The following is a 17,425-nucleotide window of genomic DNA, read 5'->3' as shown; positions in this document are numbered from 1 at the left end:
CCAACCCATCTTGTACTTGGAAGGGGCCAGGAGACCCACCCAACCTTTCCCAGGTGCATGTGCTAACCAAGAACTGCCCTCCACCGTGAAGGAGCTCTGGCTGCCTGTGCTGTGGACCACAGGTGGTCCCTTGAGCCCCTCACCCATGGGCCCTCATGCTTCTTCACTCTCTCTCTCAACCTCTGGGTGAAGCTGTGCTTTCATGGGAGTTTTTATGGTTTGGTCACCAAGGTGGTAAATAAGAAGTGTCCCTGTGACTTCCTTTTTCTTCATCACACAGGCATGTCTCAATCCCCAGGTCCCCTAAGTCTCTAGCAGAAGCATATCCCAGCACATCCAGGGACGTCCAGTTCCTAACTCTTTCTTTCTTCCACTTGTTCCTTCAGGGAACCCATTCAACATGTAACGTTCCCTGGGTTCTAGCGCCATGCTTAATTCCCAACTCCTGCCCTGGAAGCTTTCCTCTTACCCACAGCAATTCTGGTGGAGACTGGCCCCCCTCCCCTGCCCACACTCACATATATGGTTATGGAGAGCTATACTGATAGTTTATAGCTCCTAGTGTGCCTTATGTCCTTTTATGTCTATCTGCTTCAGATCCCTGCTACATATACATTCTCTGACTACAGACCTTGTCCTCTTCAGTAATCGAGAATTTTAGAATGTAAATTGTGATAATAAAAATAATCAAAAAGTGAGGATGATGGTGATAGTGCTCTATGATTTTGAATAACAGGTTTTTTAAAATTTTTAGTTGCAGTTGCACACAATACCTTTATTTATATGTGGTGCTGAGGATCTAACCCAGGGTCTTCCACATGCTAGGTGAGCACTCTACCACTGAGCCACAGCCCCAGTTCAGGATAACGTTTATTCATCTTGTCATCAGAGGCAATTTGGACTATGTGTTTTGGAGCTAGGTTTTAGATTGGATTCCTGGTCTTTCCACTTGGCTGTGTGATGCTGGGCGACTTCTGGAGGGACTTTTCTGACCTTTTCTCTACCTTAGTTTGCCTGTAAAGTGGAGAAAATAATAGTACCTACCTCCTGGGATTAAAAGACTCTATGTGCAGCAAATGCTCTGGATGGCTCTGACCGTGGCCAGCCCTCCAAACGCATTCACTGCTGGGAGCGTTTTTTTGAATGTTCACTACGCACCAGGTGTTGTGCTAAAGGCTGTAAAATTATCACATCTAACTCCCAACAATGCTGTGAGCTGGTGCCAGTGTCCCTGCTTGACAGATGAGAAAATGAATTCACAGCAAGGCTAAGTTACTTGCCTAAGGACACACAACCAGTAACATCCAACCTCCCTATGGAGTGGTGACAGTCTCTCTAGAGCATGTGCCCTCCTTCTTGATCACAGGGAGAGGATGCCATCACACCACCTTTGAGGAGGCCACATTCTCCGGGGTTGCCAAACAGACCTCAAGGAGGCCTGGCTCATTCCCAGCTAAGAAGACATGAATGTCAGTGAGGGCCAGGCTACAAAGTCTCTTCCTGATCTCTCTGGGACAAAGCTGAGCAGGATTGGAGAGCCAGCTGTACTTGAGAAACGACTTCCTCTGCGCAAAGGACCCTAGCTCAGGAGCAAGAGAGCACTGTACCTTAAGAGCTGCCTACAGTGGTCCCAGACTATTTCAGAAACACAGTTAGACTTCCTAGGAGAGGCAAGAGCCAGCTGGGAGTGAGAGTGGCTTGAATAAAGCAAACACAAGAAGCAACATCTCATCCAAATGAGCCCCAAATCACCTGCCATTTTCTTCTTGCCATGTACTTCTTCATCCGGTCCTTGGAGAGCTTCTTGGCCTCCATGTTCTTGGTATCTTTCATTAGCCATGGATGCTGAAGGCACTGGGTACAGTCCAGGCGGTTTCTGATGGAAGAGAGATCAGAAGACTTCTGAATAGGAAGGGACCTCAGTGATCACTGGTCAGATCCGAAATGGGAGGTTACTGTCTCTGTCCACATGGTGCAGAGCTCAGAGCTCCCCACACCCAGTCCATCCATCATAATCAGGGGCACTGTGCACTTGTCTTTCCCCTGTCTTGGTCTCAGGTACACGGACTGGACCCAGCCTGGGTCAGGGTTTGGAAGGCCCAACCACCAGGGAAGCAACTGGAGTCTCTAGACTTGCTCCTGGAGTTCAGGAAGGGTCAGTGCCGCAGGGTATCTGGGTATAACTGGCACCGTATTTCAGGGTGGGTTCATTCTGCTGGTCACATGGGGGCTGGGATCCCTGGAGGCTTAATTCTTCTGCTTTCCCTTCTAGGGAAAGACAAAACCTCTGACAATCACTGAATTCTCTCACATCTTATGGTGGGGCTGAGTGTCAGGTTTTTCCTATTACAGCTCAAAGAGGTATGTCCTACATACAAATTATAAATTATGGAAATCTTAGAACTGCATTGAAACTCAATATAATCTTTCTGAAGGCTCTTTGAATCTAGAAATATATCAGGGCTGTCACTTTAGTTGTAACAGGACTAATAAAACCCAAAGAATCAAATACTAACATACTTAGAAAAATGACGAGAAAGAAGTATAGCAGCAGGAGGTAGTGATCTTTAAGTAAAGGGATTATGGATGGTTTAAATTTTCTTCAATTCTTCAAATTCTCTACAATTTATGCATTTTACTATATAGAAGAAAAAAAGATTTTTAAAAGTGATGACAGATTTCTGGTTGAAGAACTGCTAAATATAAGCGTTTATGGGAAGCTAGCATTTTAAAATATTTGATTAAAATCAGTCTTTGGTAAGACAATGTATAAGCAGAGGAGCCCAACAGCCTGTTACTAGATTAATTTAAGGCCAGGTGAGAAAATAAGCTGTATATTGCATGTACCAAATCTTCAATGAATGAAGCTTGGTTGACAAAAGCCATCCTTGGACCAGTCATTAGGAGAGAGGTTTCCACCTGGAAGGTGGGGGATCCCTCACCTTGGAAATGAACCTAACCCACCACAATTTCCCCACTCTCCTTGGGCCATGTTCACTTCTGATACAAAGACCATGACAGCCAAAGGCTATAAGCATTGTCAAGGAATGTAGACGATCACCTCTGGGGTTGTTGGCCCTGAGACTGCTCAAGAGGACAGAGGGGTGGGTGGGTAACAGGAGACCCAGATGCAGCCATCTAAGAAGAGTCTCTGATATGCTTCAGTAGCAACTGTGCTCTCCTGTCCCAAATAATGTTACTACCAAGGAGAAGCAAACTGCAGCCTCACAGGGTCCACGGGCCAGGCAGACAGGCAGAACCCAGGCTGCAAAGTCACCTGCAAATGCTGAGCCTCCTGCAACCCCTGGAGGCCCCAACCCTCTGGTCCTTCAATATTTAACACCACCTGTCTCTGAAGGGTTGCAGCTGCTCCCAAGGCCCAAATCTGACTGGAGCCAGGCCTGCCTTGTCTGGCCATCTATTCACAGAGGATGAGTGCTGATAGACTGGAGGTCCCACCTGACATCCCCAAGGTTCCCAATCCCGGCAGCTCTCCCTGTGCATGCAGAGTTCCCTCACCTTCTTGCTTTAATCTAGCTGATTCTGCTCATAAATGCCGCAGAGCCACAGCCACAGCCACCTGTAGCCTCCTCCCCTTCAGTGTCCCCCACAGCTCCACCTCCAGCTCTCACTGAAATTCCTGGGCCTGTGTGACTACCCTTTCCTTAGAGCTTGGCCATCTGTGTGCCCAGACACAGCAGCCTACCCCTCCCCCCAGACTTCACAACTGCTTTTTGTGCTATTAGGTACTGGGCCACTTTCAGGCAGGCAGTTCTTAAATAAGTTAGATATGTAAAAAGCACCTCACTGGAATAATCTGGGGGTATGATAAGGACCCTCCAACAGGTTTTCAGTTGCTTCTGTATCTGCTCTCACAGATATAGGGAGGGTGGATCCCCTGTGAGCCTTGAAGAGGGGCTGAGGTGCCGGCAGGGCTTCATTAGGTTACAGCCACACACAGAACCATTACCCACACAGAACATTACCCTGCAGCCCTCTTTAGTGGTCACCTTTTCCAAAGAACTTTCTGTGCTTTTAGAGATGGAAACAGTGTCTGGCACCAGGACCAGGGGTCTGGGGGACCCTTCCTCTCCCTGCATGCATGCAGGCTGGTGTCCCACTGTGGCTGCCCTCCCTTCCTTAGGGAATAGCAAGACTGGACTGAGGCCAAGGGGTGAGGAAGTCCTTACTTCATGTCTTTCTTCAGCAGGTTGCTGATGAAATCCTTGGCATCATCAGAGATCTCATCGAACGCCTCATCGTCGAAGTCCCAGGTGGCAGAGGTAACGTTGGCTAAGGTCTCGTTGTCGTTGTCACCCATGAAGGGGGATAGGCCGCTGACCCTGGGCAAGAAAAGGAGGGCAGCAGGGGTGAAGGGCAGGTTGGTGGGGTGGGGGATGCAGCTTCCACGTGAACACCAGGTGAGGGCTGGCAAAGCCCCCACCCCAAGTTCCTCCACGTGCCCTTGCACCCGCCTTGTCTTCACCTTCAGGAATAAACAAGGTGTCCCCCCCATACCATGGGCTTGTGTGGTCCCAGCTGTTCTCAGTGGCTCACTGCTCTGTAGAGGTGTCCCCGCCTCTTGACACCACCTGCCTGCCGAGAGGCTGAGGTGGTCTCACCATCTGCCATGTGGCCGAGGTGGCAGGAACGTGGTTTTGAAGGACTTCTACATGGGACACCACAGGCTGATGAGCCCCTCTGCCCTTATCTTCCATTCTTCCTCAAAGCCCAGGCTGGCACTTTCCCTTCCAGAACCTTCTCTAGGTCCCTTCCTTGGGCTTGGGTCTCCACCCTTACCACGGCTAGTCTCTGGTGCCCACCATGGCACCCTGCCCCTCCCTTTGAGACCCTCAGCTCTCTCTTTCTCTTTCTCCCCTCCCCACCAGCTTTCAGCTCCACAAAGGGGTCCCAGCACAGGTGGCTCAGCGAGCAGGAGCCAAATGAACTCGTGGGCTGTGAACCAGCAAGGGGGGTTCAGAGCACCGTGGGCATTTACACCACCCTCAAAAGTGGCCCTACAGGTGCCTGGCAGAGGACAGAGCACAGCCTCTTCATTTGCTGGGTGACCTTGGGCAATTCCTCTTATTTCTGTCACCCTTTCTTCTCCTCTAAAATGGAGAGCCACTGCTTAACTATAGGGCCACCATTTCTTCAGCAGCAGCAAACATCTACCAAACTTCACCATGTTCCAGGCGTGTACAGAGGAACTCATCAAACCTTAAAACCACCCTAGCACCCAAAGAACTCAGGACTTTGCTTTACAGAGGAGGCAACTGAGGCACCGAACACGGCTAGGTGACCTGCCAAGGGATTCTCAGATGGTGGGACAGGAACCCAGGTGTGGGGCTCTGGAGGCTGCTGCTAAACTGCTGCTGAACTAGCTCTTCTGTGAAATGAAGGAAGCCACTGTGCACACAGTAGCAGCCATCTGTGACCACATATATCGGACCATCCCTCTGGGTCACCTCCATTGCCTCACCAACGTCTGGTGGTAGGAACAACTCATTTACTAGTTGCCCAAGTCAAACAAAACTTGGAAGGTAGAGAACCTAAAGCCAAATAGAACAGCTCACTGCCCTGACCTCTCACCTCATGTACATACCAGCAATGACCCCACCACACTGACTGAGGGCCACTGCACAGGGGTGCCAGCTGCACAGCTGCCTGGAGTCCTGCCCTTAGATGGGCCTCACACTTGGCGTAATGCCCTGCTGCCAGCATCTTGGAATCCTTAATAAGGTTTCAGCAAGTGGCCCTACTTTTTGATTTTGTAAATTATGCAGCTGGTCCCAGCCTGATCCCATCTAAAAGCCCATGAGATGCATCTGGGGCTCTCAGGCCATCAATCTCTCAAGTTAGAGCTTTATTAATGTCCCTTCTCCCAAATCCTTATAAGTCCATCACCATAAAAATAATGCAATCACAGCTTCTGGAGCTGTTTTGGCATGGAAACGGCCTTGGCTTACGAAATACACCCACAGCCAAACACTGAATTTGGTGGAACAAAACCCACCTGGAAGAAAGCTGGCATTGGGAGAAGCCCTCTGGTAAGTGATTTTATTAAGCAAGGAAAGCTTTTGCAATGAGAATCATCTCAGCCTAATCAACATATTTGTGTTTTTGAATAATAGACTTTGGTAGTTGATATTTCTTAAGGCAGGACACTGATTTGTTTTATGAAGGCAAAGAGATGACAATTCCCACTCCTGTCACATAAGGAAGGGTGGGAGTTTACCTGAGCCTGTACTTTGCCATGTGATTCCTTTCCCCTCTCTGGGCCTCAGTCTCCCCTTTTATACACCATGGGGTCTGGGCTAGATCTCCCAGGGGCCTCTCGGCTCCCTGCATCTCTGCCACCCTCCGTAGCCTCCGTGAGCCCCATCAAGCAGCAGCATGTCTCTGCCCATCAGTTACCTGCTTCTTCTTGTCTTTATATTTTCTATTTGAAACAAAGAGGAGGAAAGTCTTGCAGCACTCTAAAAGATGGCAGGAAAAGCAAACAAGCCTGCTGTGGAATGCTGAAAGGTCCCCTTCTGCAAGCCTCCTTTCCTAATTAGGAACTGTAATCCTGCGAAGATAGGTCTTAATCTCTGTGCTTTTCACAGGCAGGGAGAGCCTCCTGGCCTCTGGCCTCTGGCCCTCCTCCCTCCTGGCAGCCAGCCATCTGAAATACCCTCTGTGTCCTGTGTCCTGGCTGGTTCTTCGCCTGCTGAGGAACTAGCCTACTCCCTACCAAAGAGCACATCTCTGGAGTAAAACATGGGAAATACAGGTACACAGCAAAGGGGGACGAAGAGAGTTCGAATTTCCAGTAATGCTGTTTTCTGGGTGGTTGGATTTTGCTGGATTTTTTAAAACTTTCTTTTTTGGGCTTTATTAGACTTTCCATAAGAGATAACATATCTTTTTCTTTAAAAATAAAAACAAAAACCTCACTATTTGTTAAAAATCAACCAATGAACAAATACACTAATGTTAGCATTACAACACAACTTTTTCCCCCTTCCTAGTCGTATTTAGTTTTTAACCAATCTATTTATCTGGTTTTCACAAATTTGACAGGTCTGGGCAAAGTCTCGAGGTGCGTTATTTTTTCCTCACTTCACATCTCAATATGTACAGTCTCCATGTTCATGCTGAACACTGAGGAGTGACAAAAGTCATGTATGCAGGACACTCTCATTTCTCCATTCTTCTGTTTCGCAGTACTGGGGGTGGGGGTGTCAAACCCAGAGCCTTGTTAATGCTAGGCAAGGCTCTACTACTGAGTCACATCCCCAGCCCCCCCCTTTTAAATTTTATTTTGAGACAGGGTCTCACAAGTGGCCTTGAACTTGTGGTTCCCCTGCCTCAGCCTCTTGAGTAACTGGGATTACAGGTGTGTGCAATTGCACTTGGCTACCAACTCTAATTTCTTCATTCTTATTTTCAGTCCAGAACTTCACTGGGGAATTTAGTGCAGGGGCCTATCCTGCTATCAGGGCAGAATCTCAGGAGAGCAGAGGGCACATAAGTGCTACACTTTCTCCATGTTGTTTTTCAAGGTGCAGACCAGCAAGGGGACCACATGTCTGCCAGCAGAGCTATTGACTACTGCAGAAGGACTTCCTCTTTACCCCATTTTAACTTTCGGATACTCTGATGGCAACTTGAGAGGGCTGGGCAGGTCCACTGAGGCCCCGAGTCTGGTCTTTTTTAATGGCTGAGGAAGCAGTGGCCTGGCTTTAGTCCTGTTAACCACAGCCCAAGTCCCTGGACAGCAAGACCTGAGGGTGGTGGCCAGGTTTGGCAAGGGAGCAGAGAGCCTGGAGGTCACAAGATGTGAATCAGCAAGCACACCAAACTGCAGCAGTGGAAAGGGAAGGACAGCCCTGTGTAGGGAAGGCAGAGGCCACCTGATCCTTCCGAAGAGCCCTGCATCTAGACCCCAGATGCAGAATGTGCCCTATACTCTGCTTGAGCATGGGACTCCCCCAGCTGACTAGGCTGCTGTCCCCAGAAGAACTCAAAAACTGCCACTCACCTCTCCTCCCTTCTGGTATTCCCCCCTTCCCAACCATACACCAGGATGGGGGCAGCCTCAGCTCTTGACCATGCAGGTACTCCACAAATGAGCTGAAGTGAGCCAGGCGTGGGGGTGCATGCCTATAATCTCAGTTACTCCAGAGGCAGAGGCAGGAGGATTATGAATTTAAGGCCAGCCTGGACAACTTAGTAAAACCCTATCTCAGAGTTTAAACAAAAACCAAACAGGTGGGGGGCTGGGGATGTAGCTCAGAGGTAGCACACTTGCCTAGCTTGTGCAAGGTCCTGGATTCAGTCACCAGTACTGAAAAAAATAAATTTATAAATTGAAGTGAAAGAATCCATTGTTGAGATGGGAAGATGAGAGGGAGGGGTGCAGTGGCGATTGCTGCTTCTTCTTCCTAGTGGTAGTGGAGAGGAGGAAGAAATGGAGGAGGGATGAGGCAAAGCATAAAGCAGAATTCCCTCCCCGAGGCAGCAAGAGAACACCAAGTGCTCAGGAAACAGGAAGGGGAGAAGGCAGATGGAAGGAGGTTTTAGAAAAGGAGGCGGGTGCATAATTTCTTCCACATGGAAGTGTGGCCTGGCGCTCTCTTCCTGCCAGAAACCAACTGGGTCTTGCTCATTTCAGAAGGCCTCCAGGAGACCTTCAGAACCAGGAGGGAGAAAACCCAGGTTTGGAAGTGAGCAGGGGCAGGACTTAACCAGGTTTCTGGGCTGGGTTTATGAAGGGGTGCCATAGTGAAGTCACATCATCCTGAGTGGCCTGAGGCAGCTTTCTGGAGGTGCCCACCAAAGACCTGCTGAATTACAAAGGTGTTATCACTTGGCTACCCGCCTCCTACTTGCCATCTTTCACTGGGCCCAGAAAGGAAATCAGGAGGGATTCTCTGTTCGTAGGTGGAAGCCCCTCAGACAGGGACTGTCGGACAGACAACTTGGCTGGAAACAGGTTGAAGCAGGGCAGAGGATGCCGTGGAGGCACCAGAGAATCTCTTCTGGGTGCTTCCAGCATGACTCCAGAGTTCTGTATGGCAGAGGCTTACGTCATCTAGCTGACTCCAACTTTTATTTTTGGTACCCTGTGCTCTGCCAAGAGCCCTAGCTCTGGAGGGGAATTCCCAGACCCAGATCAGTATTGAGGGATCAGCTCAGGAGCATCCCAGAGGGCAGTGGCCCCCAGTGTGGGTGTGGGAGTCAGGGCATTGTGTGGCGCTAAGCCAGGGCTGAGCCAGCACCTCTCCTGGGCTCCACTGGTTTTCTGGACACACAGATACATCTATCTCCTCCCTCCTGACATCCCTATGCCAAGCACCTTCAGGTTGGTGCCCCATGCATCAAAATTATCCTTCCCTATTTCTTGGTCTTAGCTCTAAAGGTAATATAGTAAATGGGGTAGCCTAGAACCCAAACCACCATGTCCTTCCACCCAAAAGAGTTTTTATTTTAAAATTAAATGCTCTTATGACCTAGTAATTCTATTTCTAGATTATATACCCAAAAGGAATGCACAGATAGACTCACTAAAACATGGAGACTTCTTTTAGACTTCGAATTGGAAACTACTCAAAAGCTCACCAATGCAGAATGGATAAATTAGCTGGATTGTAGTCACAAAAATGGTCTGCAAAGGCTATGGGTACAGAGTTAACAGTCTACAACTGCAGATAACAGGAATGAATCTCACCACTGGAGCAAAAGAAGACTGTGTGATTTTACTCACATGAAGCCCAAGAACAGGCAGAACCATTCCACAGCAAGACATGAGGACAGGGGGTGTCTCTGGGGAACAGTAACTGGGAAGGTCCCTGATGGCTGCTGGGCCTGGTGGAGTCTATCTCCACCTGGGTGAAGCTCAGGGTGTGTTCACTGAAAGCTTAATGACTAGTCCAGTCCCTGCTGTTGCTGACCAGTTTGCCTGAGGCTGTCCTCATTTTAGCCCTTAAAGTCCTGTATCCTGGGAAACCATGGGTCCTGGGCAAACTGGGACTCTTGGTCACCAGCCCAGACTGTGGGAAGTGGACAGCCAAGTGGCCTCCACGGCTCCAGTTACCTCAGTGCCAAATGAAAATCAAATTCCTGCCACTTCCCACTTCAGGTTTGCGCAGAGGATTGAACCAACACCCGGGTGGAAATTGGTGTTCTGGACACACATACACATCTATCTCCTCCCTCTTGACATAGAGGCCCCCTGCTATGGGACAGGAAAACACTGACACAAGCAGGGAGGCAAATCTCATTGGTGGCTGAAGTGGGGCCTGGGCACCCAGCCAATCCATAGGGCAGCAGGGTCTGAACAGAGTGAGCTGGCCAAGGATGGCTCCTGTAGGACCAGGTGTTTCTCAGGGCTCAGAAACCAAAGCAAGGGTTGGATATGGTGGTGCGTGCTGTAAATCCTAGCAACTCAGGAGGCTGAGGCAGGAGAATCATGAGTTCAAAGCCAGCCTTAGCAATTTAGCAAGGTCCTAAGCAACCTAGCAAGACCCTGTCCAAAAAAAAAAAAAAAAAGGCTGGGGATGTGGCTCAGGTTAAATGTCTCTCCGTTCAATCCCCAGTACCAAAACAGAAAAGAAGCCAGAGTGAGCACTGGCCAGACCCAGGGCAGCTCCGGAAGGGGCAGACTGAGCCCAACACTCTGCTCTTTACCACAGGAGCCAGAAGAAAGGTGGGGCTGAATTTACTCACCAGCGCCATCTCCTGGAGGGCACTAGTGTGAAGAGAGGAGGGAAATGCAGACTGGCCTGGGTTTTCTTCTCCACTGATCTGGGGTGGGCTGTTTGTGGGGGAGAAGGCCCAGGGAGAGGAAGAAGGAGACCACCTGGGTTACAGAAACTGGCAGAGTTTCAACTGAGGGAGTCTGTCCTCACGGTGGAGAGTAAAACAACTCCTGGGCTTACCAAAAATCTCTACTGCACCAAACTCACCCCACTCCTACTAAAGCTTTTGTAAGAGTGATTCCAAAACCCACGGGGCATCAGAGTCACTGAGACTCTTCTCCTGGGTATTCTTCAAGATCTTCCTTTAGTTTTCTATGAAAAAGTTTAATTTCCCTTTGATTTTGACAATAAAAAATAACTTTTAAAGGCATCTTTGGGGAGACCATCTCAAACTATTGCCCCATGAGTTCAGGGATGCCTCTGAGGCTAAAGACTGCCTGTGGCCTGAGGCTTCAGAAATGAAATCAACGTGATGCACTAAGAGAGTGTGTTCTGGAGCTTCCTTACTCCAGGTGTGTCCCTGGACCAGCACCTTGGGTAACCTGGAAACTACTAGCAGCGTGGAGTCTCAGGTCCCCCAGACCTGAGTCAAAACCTGAAACCTGAGTGAGAACCTAGGTGACTCATACATGTTAAGGGTTGCAAAGCACAGGTCTGGATCGATGGCCTCTCTTCTTTCCCCAGCTTAGTAATCGCAATGGTCATGTTTTCCACCTGACTTCCCAGTTCTAATTACTGTATTGCTCCTGTTTTCCTGTTAATTACTGTATTGTTCCTGTTTTCACATTGAAGTACATACTCTGGGGTCAGAGATGAGGCTGGTGGTTGAGGTCCTCATCCCAGGAGGATGGGGTGCTGTACTTGCAAGACAATGAAGATTTCCAGAGATATGCACCTGGGCTCCCTCGCTTCTTTGTGGGCCCATCTATACAAGTGATGGTGCCGGCTGCATTTACCCTGCTGCTGATCAAAGGCCCCAGGCTGTCAGCACTTGGGATCATGAGGGACCTGGCATGGGGATTTTGGTGTGTGGTCTACATAGCTCCAGAAGAGTGAAGCAGGCCACTGGTGCGCTGGGAGTCCACGAGCATGGAGGGCCATCAGGAACCAGGAATGGGAACCTGTTGCCCTTTTGCTCTGGGGTGGGCTCTCCATCATGACCTGCCTTGACCCCTCCCTCACAACATTATGGCAGCCTGGGACCCATCCTGTGGGACTCTCTGACCCCCTCCCCCCACTGCCTTGGGACTTACAGGATATAGCAGATGACCCCGATGCTCCACATGTCTGTGGCATAGCCGATGGGCTCATAGTTGATCACTTCTGGAGCCACAAACTCGGGGGTCCCAAAGAGGACCTTCAGAGACCCTGCATTCTCTGAAATCAAGACAGAAAGGAGTCAATTGCCAGCACATTGTAGAGCCAGGTCAAGGTAGGTACCTGCCTTGTCTGCGTGACGAGCCCCAAACTGGAAGGGACAGACAAGAGCTGGGTGCTTAGATGCTCTCTCCTTAGATAACCATACGAAGGCACCTGGCCTCCTCATTAAACAGGTGCATCAACCCACCAGAGAAGCCAATGAACCACACACTTACCTCAGATGTCCTGAGAGGGATGGGGAGAATGAGAAGAGGCCACTGAAGCACCTGCCCCTGAGTGGTCCTTCTGTGTGTTATCTCCCATAGGTGGTTCCCCAAGTCAGGGATCATGGCTTACACTCAATAACGTCTACCAATCATTGTGTCTTACATACTCTGCTACATACTTTGCAAGGATTTTTCTATTTAATATTCTCAACAATCCTGAGAAGTAGGTGTGATGTCCACGCTACTGAGCACGAAACTGTGGCCCACACAGTAAATCAGGTTCAAGACCTGAACCAAGTGGCCTATTGCTGGACCAGGTTCCCTCCATCCTTGTCCCTCTGCTCCTCTCCTGTTGCCCCTGTAGCTCCACGTCTCTTCTCTTAGGAGCCCTGGGATGTTCAGTGGCCTCAATCACACATGGTGTCTCTCAGTCTCAAAGGACAGGAGCTTGTTAGTTTTCACAGGGCAGGGGCCTGCTGCCGGAGGCTATCGTCAGCATGGGGAGTTGCAGGCCTTTGCCCCGAGGGCCACATCTGGTCTTGTTCAACTATGCAGGCCCCATGGCAAATGTTCTAAAACAGATAGCACTTAATAGCTGTCACCCAAACCTTCCTGTTATGGTAACCACGTCTATTATCTGGTCCTTGGTGGATATCACTGTTGCCACAGTACCCCACCCTCAAGGGAATCTGAACATTGTGTTCCCTGGCTTTGACACTGCCAGCTCCTGAGGCCAGTGCTTCCCCATTCATTTACTTTATTAATGGGTACTGCCCAAAGGCAGGCCGTGTACACTGGCTGCTAATCCCACCCTGTCCCTGTAGCAGGAGAGAGCAGGGCAGGTGTGTTGCCTGGTGTCCTGTCAGGATGTGCTTCTGGCCTGAATGTACCAACAGCCAGGCAAGTCAAGGCCTATCAGGACTTCCCTCCCTCAGCGTCTTCTATAGCAATAACATGGCCTCAACCAGGACTGGACATCCTGGGAGGTTTACCAGATGGCGTTAGCTTGGCCAGTGACTTCCTGATTTCCACAATGTAGTGAAATAAAGGACAGCTTCAAACCAGCCTGGAGCTCCTGTTAACTGGGCAGTGACTGCAATGGGAGAGAGAAGCCTTTTGCTCAGTTACTGAGACATCAAAGACTGCAGAGCAGAGTGGCTACAGGTGGTTCGTGAGGCAGTCACTGACCAAAACGACTTCAGGGTGGGTATGAGGCCCCAACCACTTCTCCCCTTCCCTCCTCCACTTAGGGTACGAATAGCAGAAGGGCTACAGAGCACCTTGGACTGGGCTCCAGTCCTTCCAGCCCCAGCACCTCCCCTGGCTCATGGTGGGATGTGCTGGGCACAGCGCCTGCACGTCTCCTACTCTGTGAAGCAGGGCTCAAGAAGTTCACCCTACCTACCTCTGGGTGAGAATCAATGGGATTTTTTAAATTTTTATTTTTAAAGTAAAAGTACTCTGGAAACTGTGCAGTATGATGTAGATGTGAGAGGCTGCCATAATCAAAATGAGTTTTGCTGAGTTTTGCTGCTAATGATACCCTTCTCCTCCTTCTCCTCCTCCTCATCAGATAAGTAGCTAACGCCTACATGGTACCTACATGGTACTTGCCACGTTCAGGCACTGCTGCTGTTGCTTTATTTTAGGACCAACTTGTTTGGTCCTTGTAATAAGCATACAAGGTATTGTGTCACACAGTACTAAATGGCTGGGGCTGACTTTGAACTTGAGCAGTCTTCATGGTCTCGCACTTTGGCCCTGATAATGGAGCACAAATAGCTGCTTGCTACCACACAGTGGAAGAGGGATAGTTCAGCCTTACCCAGCCTTCGGGCCAGACCGAAGTCAATGAGCTTGATCTTGGTGCCCGTCTTGTTGACGCACATGATGTTCTCGGGTTTGAGGTCCAGGTGCACGATGCCCTGCTTGTGGATGTACTCCACCCCCTCGGAGATCTGCCTCATGTACTTGATGCACTCGCGCTCTGTCAGCTCAAAGTCCTCATCGATGATGCGCTCAAACAGCTCTCCTCCTGAAACACTGTGGGGACAGGAGGTTGGAAGGAGGTTGGAAGGGCACTGTGGTCAGATCTTAGGATGTGGGCTGTGTGCTGGTGGGGTGTCTGGCCCTGGTAGGATGGGGGAGGGGCACTTCCTACAGCTTTATGAGCCCCACTCTTCCATTATGGAAGGGGGGTCAGGGTCTCCTGGTTTTCTGCTTTGAGTGGGGCGCTGCCCTGCCAAGCTGCTGGGGGTCTCAGGGAAGGATCTAAAATCAAGAAAGTACTCAGCCCAGACAGTCTCAGGGGTGTATTTGAATGGAGGAATCCGGATATGCTCTCCTTAGCAAAAAGGGTAACCACTGAGCAGTCTCTTTCCCTCATAGGACCACAGATGCACACACAAAAAAATTCTCATACCCTTGCTGTGTCTTTTAGTCACAGGGAGCTGAAGTTTAAAAGATAGTTTCCATAAGCATGGCTATGGAAAATATTTTTCTGTTAAAGAAGCCCCAGCAACTTTTCTAGAATTAGTTGGCTATAGCCCACTAAACTGACAGGTTTGCATACTCTGGCTAAGCCTAGTATTGGTTTACTTCCTCCAGCCACTAACTATCGTGCCTGGACTCCTTCCTTGTCCACGCTGGAAGTGTAATCCTTTGTACCTGGATAGACTCTGGATCCTGGCCATGTCCATTCCATTCTACTCCTGGAACCCACAGCCCGGAGTCCTGTGCTAAAAGCTGTCCTGGGCCTCAGCCAACCAGCATATTGTCCTTAAGTGCAAATGCATAGCCCTGCTAAATACAACCCCAGCTCTTGGGCCACCTTCCTTGCTTACTGCTCAGCAGGTTTAAAGCATGTCCTTGGCAACTTTTGCAGCATTCAGATACCAGTACACTCTCTTTCCTACAACAGACTGGGGGTCCACCAGCTGGACAAGGCTGGATGGACTTCCTTCCAGGACTCTGCTCTTACTAGAGTGTTCCTTCTCCTAAGGGGAACATCATGAAGAGATGAAGGACTGACTGAACACCGTCTTTCTATTTTTTACAAACTATGTGAATTTGGAAAGTTAACCCTCCAAAGCCCTAGGTTCCTTATTTGCTGTACCTCACTGAATTGTTAGGAATGTCGAAAACTTTGTAAAGTATCTCTCTTGACACATAGGAGGTGCTCAGCACATATTATTGTTTGAAAATCTCTGGTGGGCCAGGTGGATCTTGCCACTGACCTCTGTGGGAGAAACAGACAAGGATGCACTATGAGGTCCAGCTCATCATGGCCTGTCCACCTCCATCACCATATGATGTTGGGACAGCACTGAGCTAGAAAAGCTTAGTGTACGTAAGTAGCCACTAGGGGGCACTAAAACTGATGCTTAAGAACCAACCCAAGAAGAAGGTTCCTGCACAGCTAGCAGGTGGCGCCCTTGTCCTTAAGCCCTCCATTTCTCTTGCTCTCCATCAAGGCTTTGAGACAAACTCTACAATGTTAGGTCTCAGGTGAGTCTTAACACTTCTGTGTCTCAATTTCTTCATTTGTAATTTGAAGATTAAAATATCACCACCCCACAAGATTGCTACCAAGATGGAGTGAGTTAATCCAGGCAAAGTGCTTAGAAGGCTTCCCTGTCTAGAGTTTGTCTATTCCTCCCCTCTAGATAGGGCAGAGGGTAGGAGGGGAAGGGAGGGGGCAGGGGTTAGCAATGATGGTGGAATGTGGTGGACATCATTATCCAAAGTACATGTATGAAGACATGAATTGGTGTGAATATAATTTATATACAAACAGAGATATGAAAAATTGTGCTCTATATGTATAATAAGAAATGTGATGCATTCTGCTGTCGTGTATTTAAAAAATAAAATCAATTAAAAAAAGGCTGCCCTATACATAGTAAGTGCATGCTGATTATTAATTTTTTATTTTAAAGAATACTTGGGGCTCTCACTAAAAATACAGATTCCCAAGCTTCTTCGCTGGAGATTCTGATTTAGGAAACCTTGGGAAGGATCTGAAGATCTGTACTTTTAAGACATACCCAGTTACTCTACTAGTCAGACAGGTTGGGAAATACTGGCTTACTCCACTACCATCCTGATAGACAGCTGAAATCCACACCCTAGAAGAAATTCCTCCCTATTTCTCTATATGGAAAGCTCTTTCCTTCTGTGGGCACATGTGCCTTGTCTCAAAGTTGTTTGTCAGCATGTCTGCAAAGGTCTGGCTCACCTCCAGGCCTTCATTTGCACCTGGTGGTATCTGGAACACACAAGATGTCCCAAATGTTTGTTTATACTATTCTGAGAAAGCAAGCAACCATTATTTTCCATGCCCTTTGGAATGTCTTGAGGCAATGAGTAGCAGATATCTGAGCCATGGAGATAATTTCTAAGGCACTTCTAGAGGTAACTTATTCATTATCAGTTCAAATAGGTTTGCTCCTATTCCAAATAAGGAGGATTAATGGCTCTGAAATTTTCTCTTCAAGATTCTCTAGACTATGGTGAAAGGTATAGGATTGGTAGAAAGAAGCCACCATCCACAGAGATAGGATAATGCCAAGGGCTAAGACTGTGCCAAAGGAAATGTGTGCTTACTAAATTAATAGTGAGTGAATCAATAAATGAAATACTTATTATCACCAAGGTTGCCTGTCCCAAGGGATCAAATTTATCCTCAAATCTTTAGGCCTTGACCAGCCCTCACTGGCAGCCAGAAGGGATGATGCTGGCCAGAGACTCTCTACCCAGGCTCTCCTCCTTATCTCATGGCTTCCAGCTGGATGCTCTTTGATCAGTTTTGTGCAGTAGCACAAAGGAGAGGTCGGCCACCAATGACTCAGCCTAAACCTCACACCCTCTTCAGGGCTCAGGGTCCCACCACCACTTGGAATGTACCAAATATTTCCAAAAGGACAAGCCCAGGCTCCAGGCCATGTCTCAGAGCAGCACTGCTGTAGGGTGGGGGCTTGTCCAGTAATTTCAGAAGTTAGAAAGGCAGAAAACACATGTATTCTTCTTTCTCATATATCTGAGACAGCTGAATGGAAGGAATACATTTCTTTTCCTTTTTTTTTTTTTTTTGGC

At 48.8% G+C, this 17,425-nt stretch overlaps 1 protein-coding gene across 11 annotated transcripts in view; it reads right to left on the bottom strand.

Moving 5' to 3' along the window:
* Mylk (myosin light chain kinase) overlaps window positions 1-17,425 on the bottom strand; it is a 246,743-nt gene that overhangs the window by 11,508 nt on the left and 217,810 nt on the right. For 10 of the 11 annotated variants that reach the window (XM_078044102.1, XM_078044103.1, XM_078044099.1 and 7 more), the window contains 4 exons: window positions 14,157-14,374; window positions 11,999-12,122; window positions 4,191-4,343; window positions 1,753-1,876 (listed from right to left, as the gene is read on the bottom strand). In XM_078044102.1, coding sequence (XP_077900228.1) covers window positions 1,753-1,876; window positions 4,191-4,343; window positions 11,999-12,122; window positions 14,157-14,374 — 619 coding nt within the window. Of the gene's footprint in view, window positions 1-1,752; window positions 1,877-4,190; window positions 4,344-6,417; window positions 6,563-11,998; window positions 12,123-14,156; window positions 14,375-17,425 lie in introns of those variants that run through there. The other variant, XM_078044106.1, reaches the window with a different exon arrangement.

This window comes from Ictidomys tridecemlineatus, chromosome 3 (assembly GCF_052094955.1).
Source record: "Ictidomys tridecemlineatus isolate mIctTri1 chromosome 3, mIctTri1.hap1, whole genome shotgun sequence".
In the NCBI taxonomy this organism is placed as follows: Eukaryota; Metazoa; Chordata; class Mammalia; order Rodentia; family Sciuridae; genus Ictidomys; species Ictidomys tridecemlineatus.
Note: the sequence above shows the minus strand (reverse complement) of the source record. Positions and strands in the feature narration are given on the sequence as shown.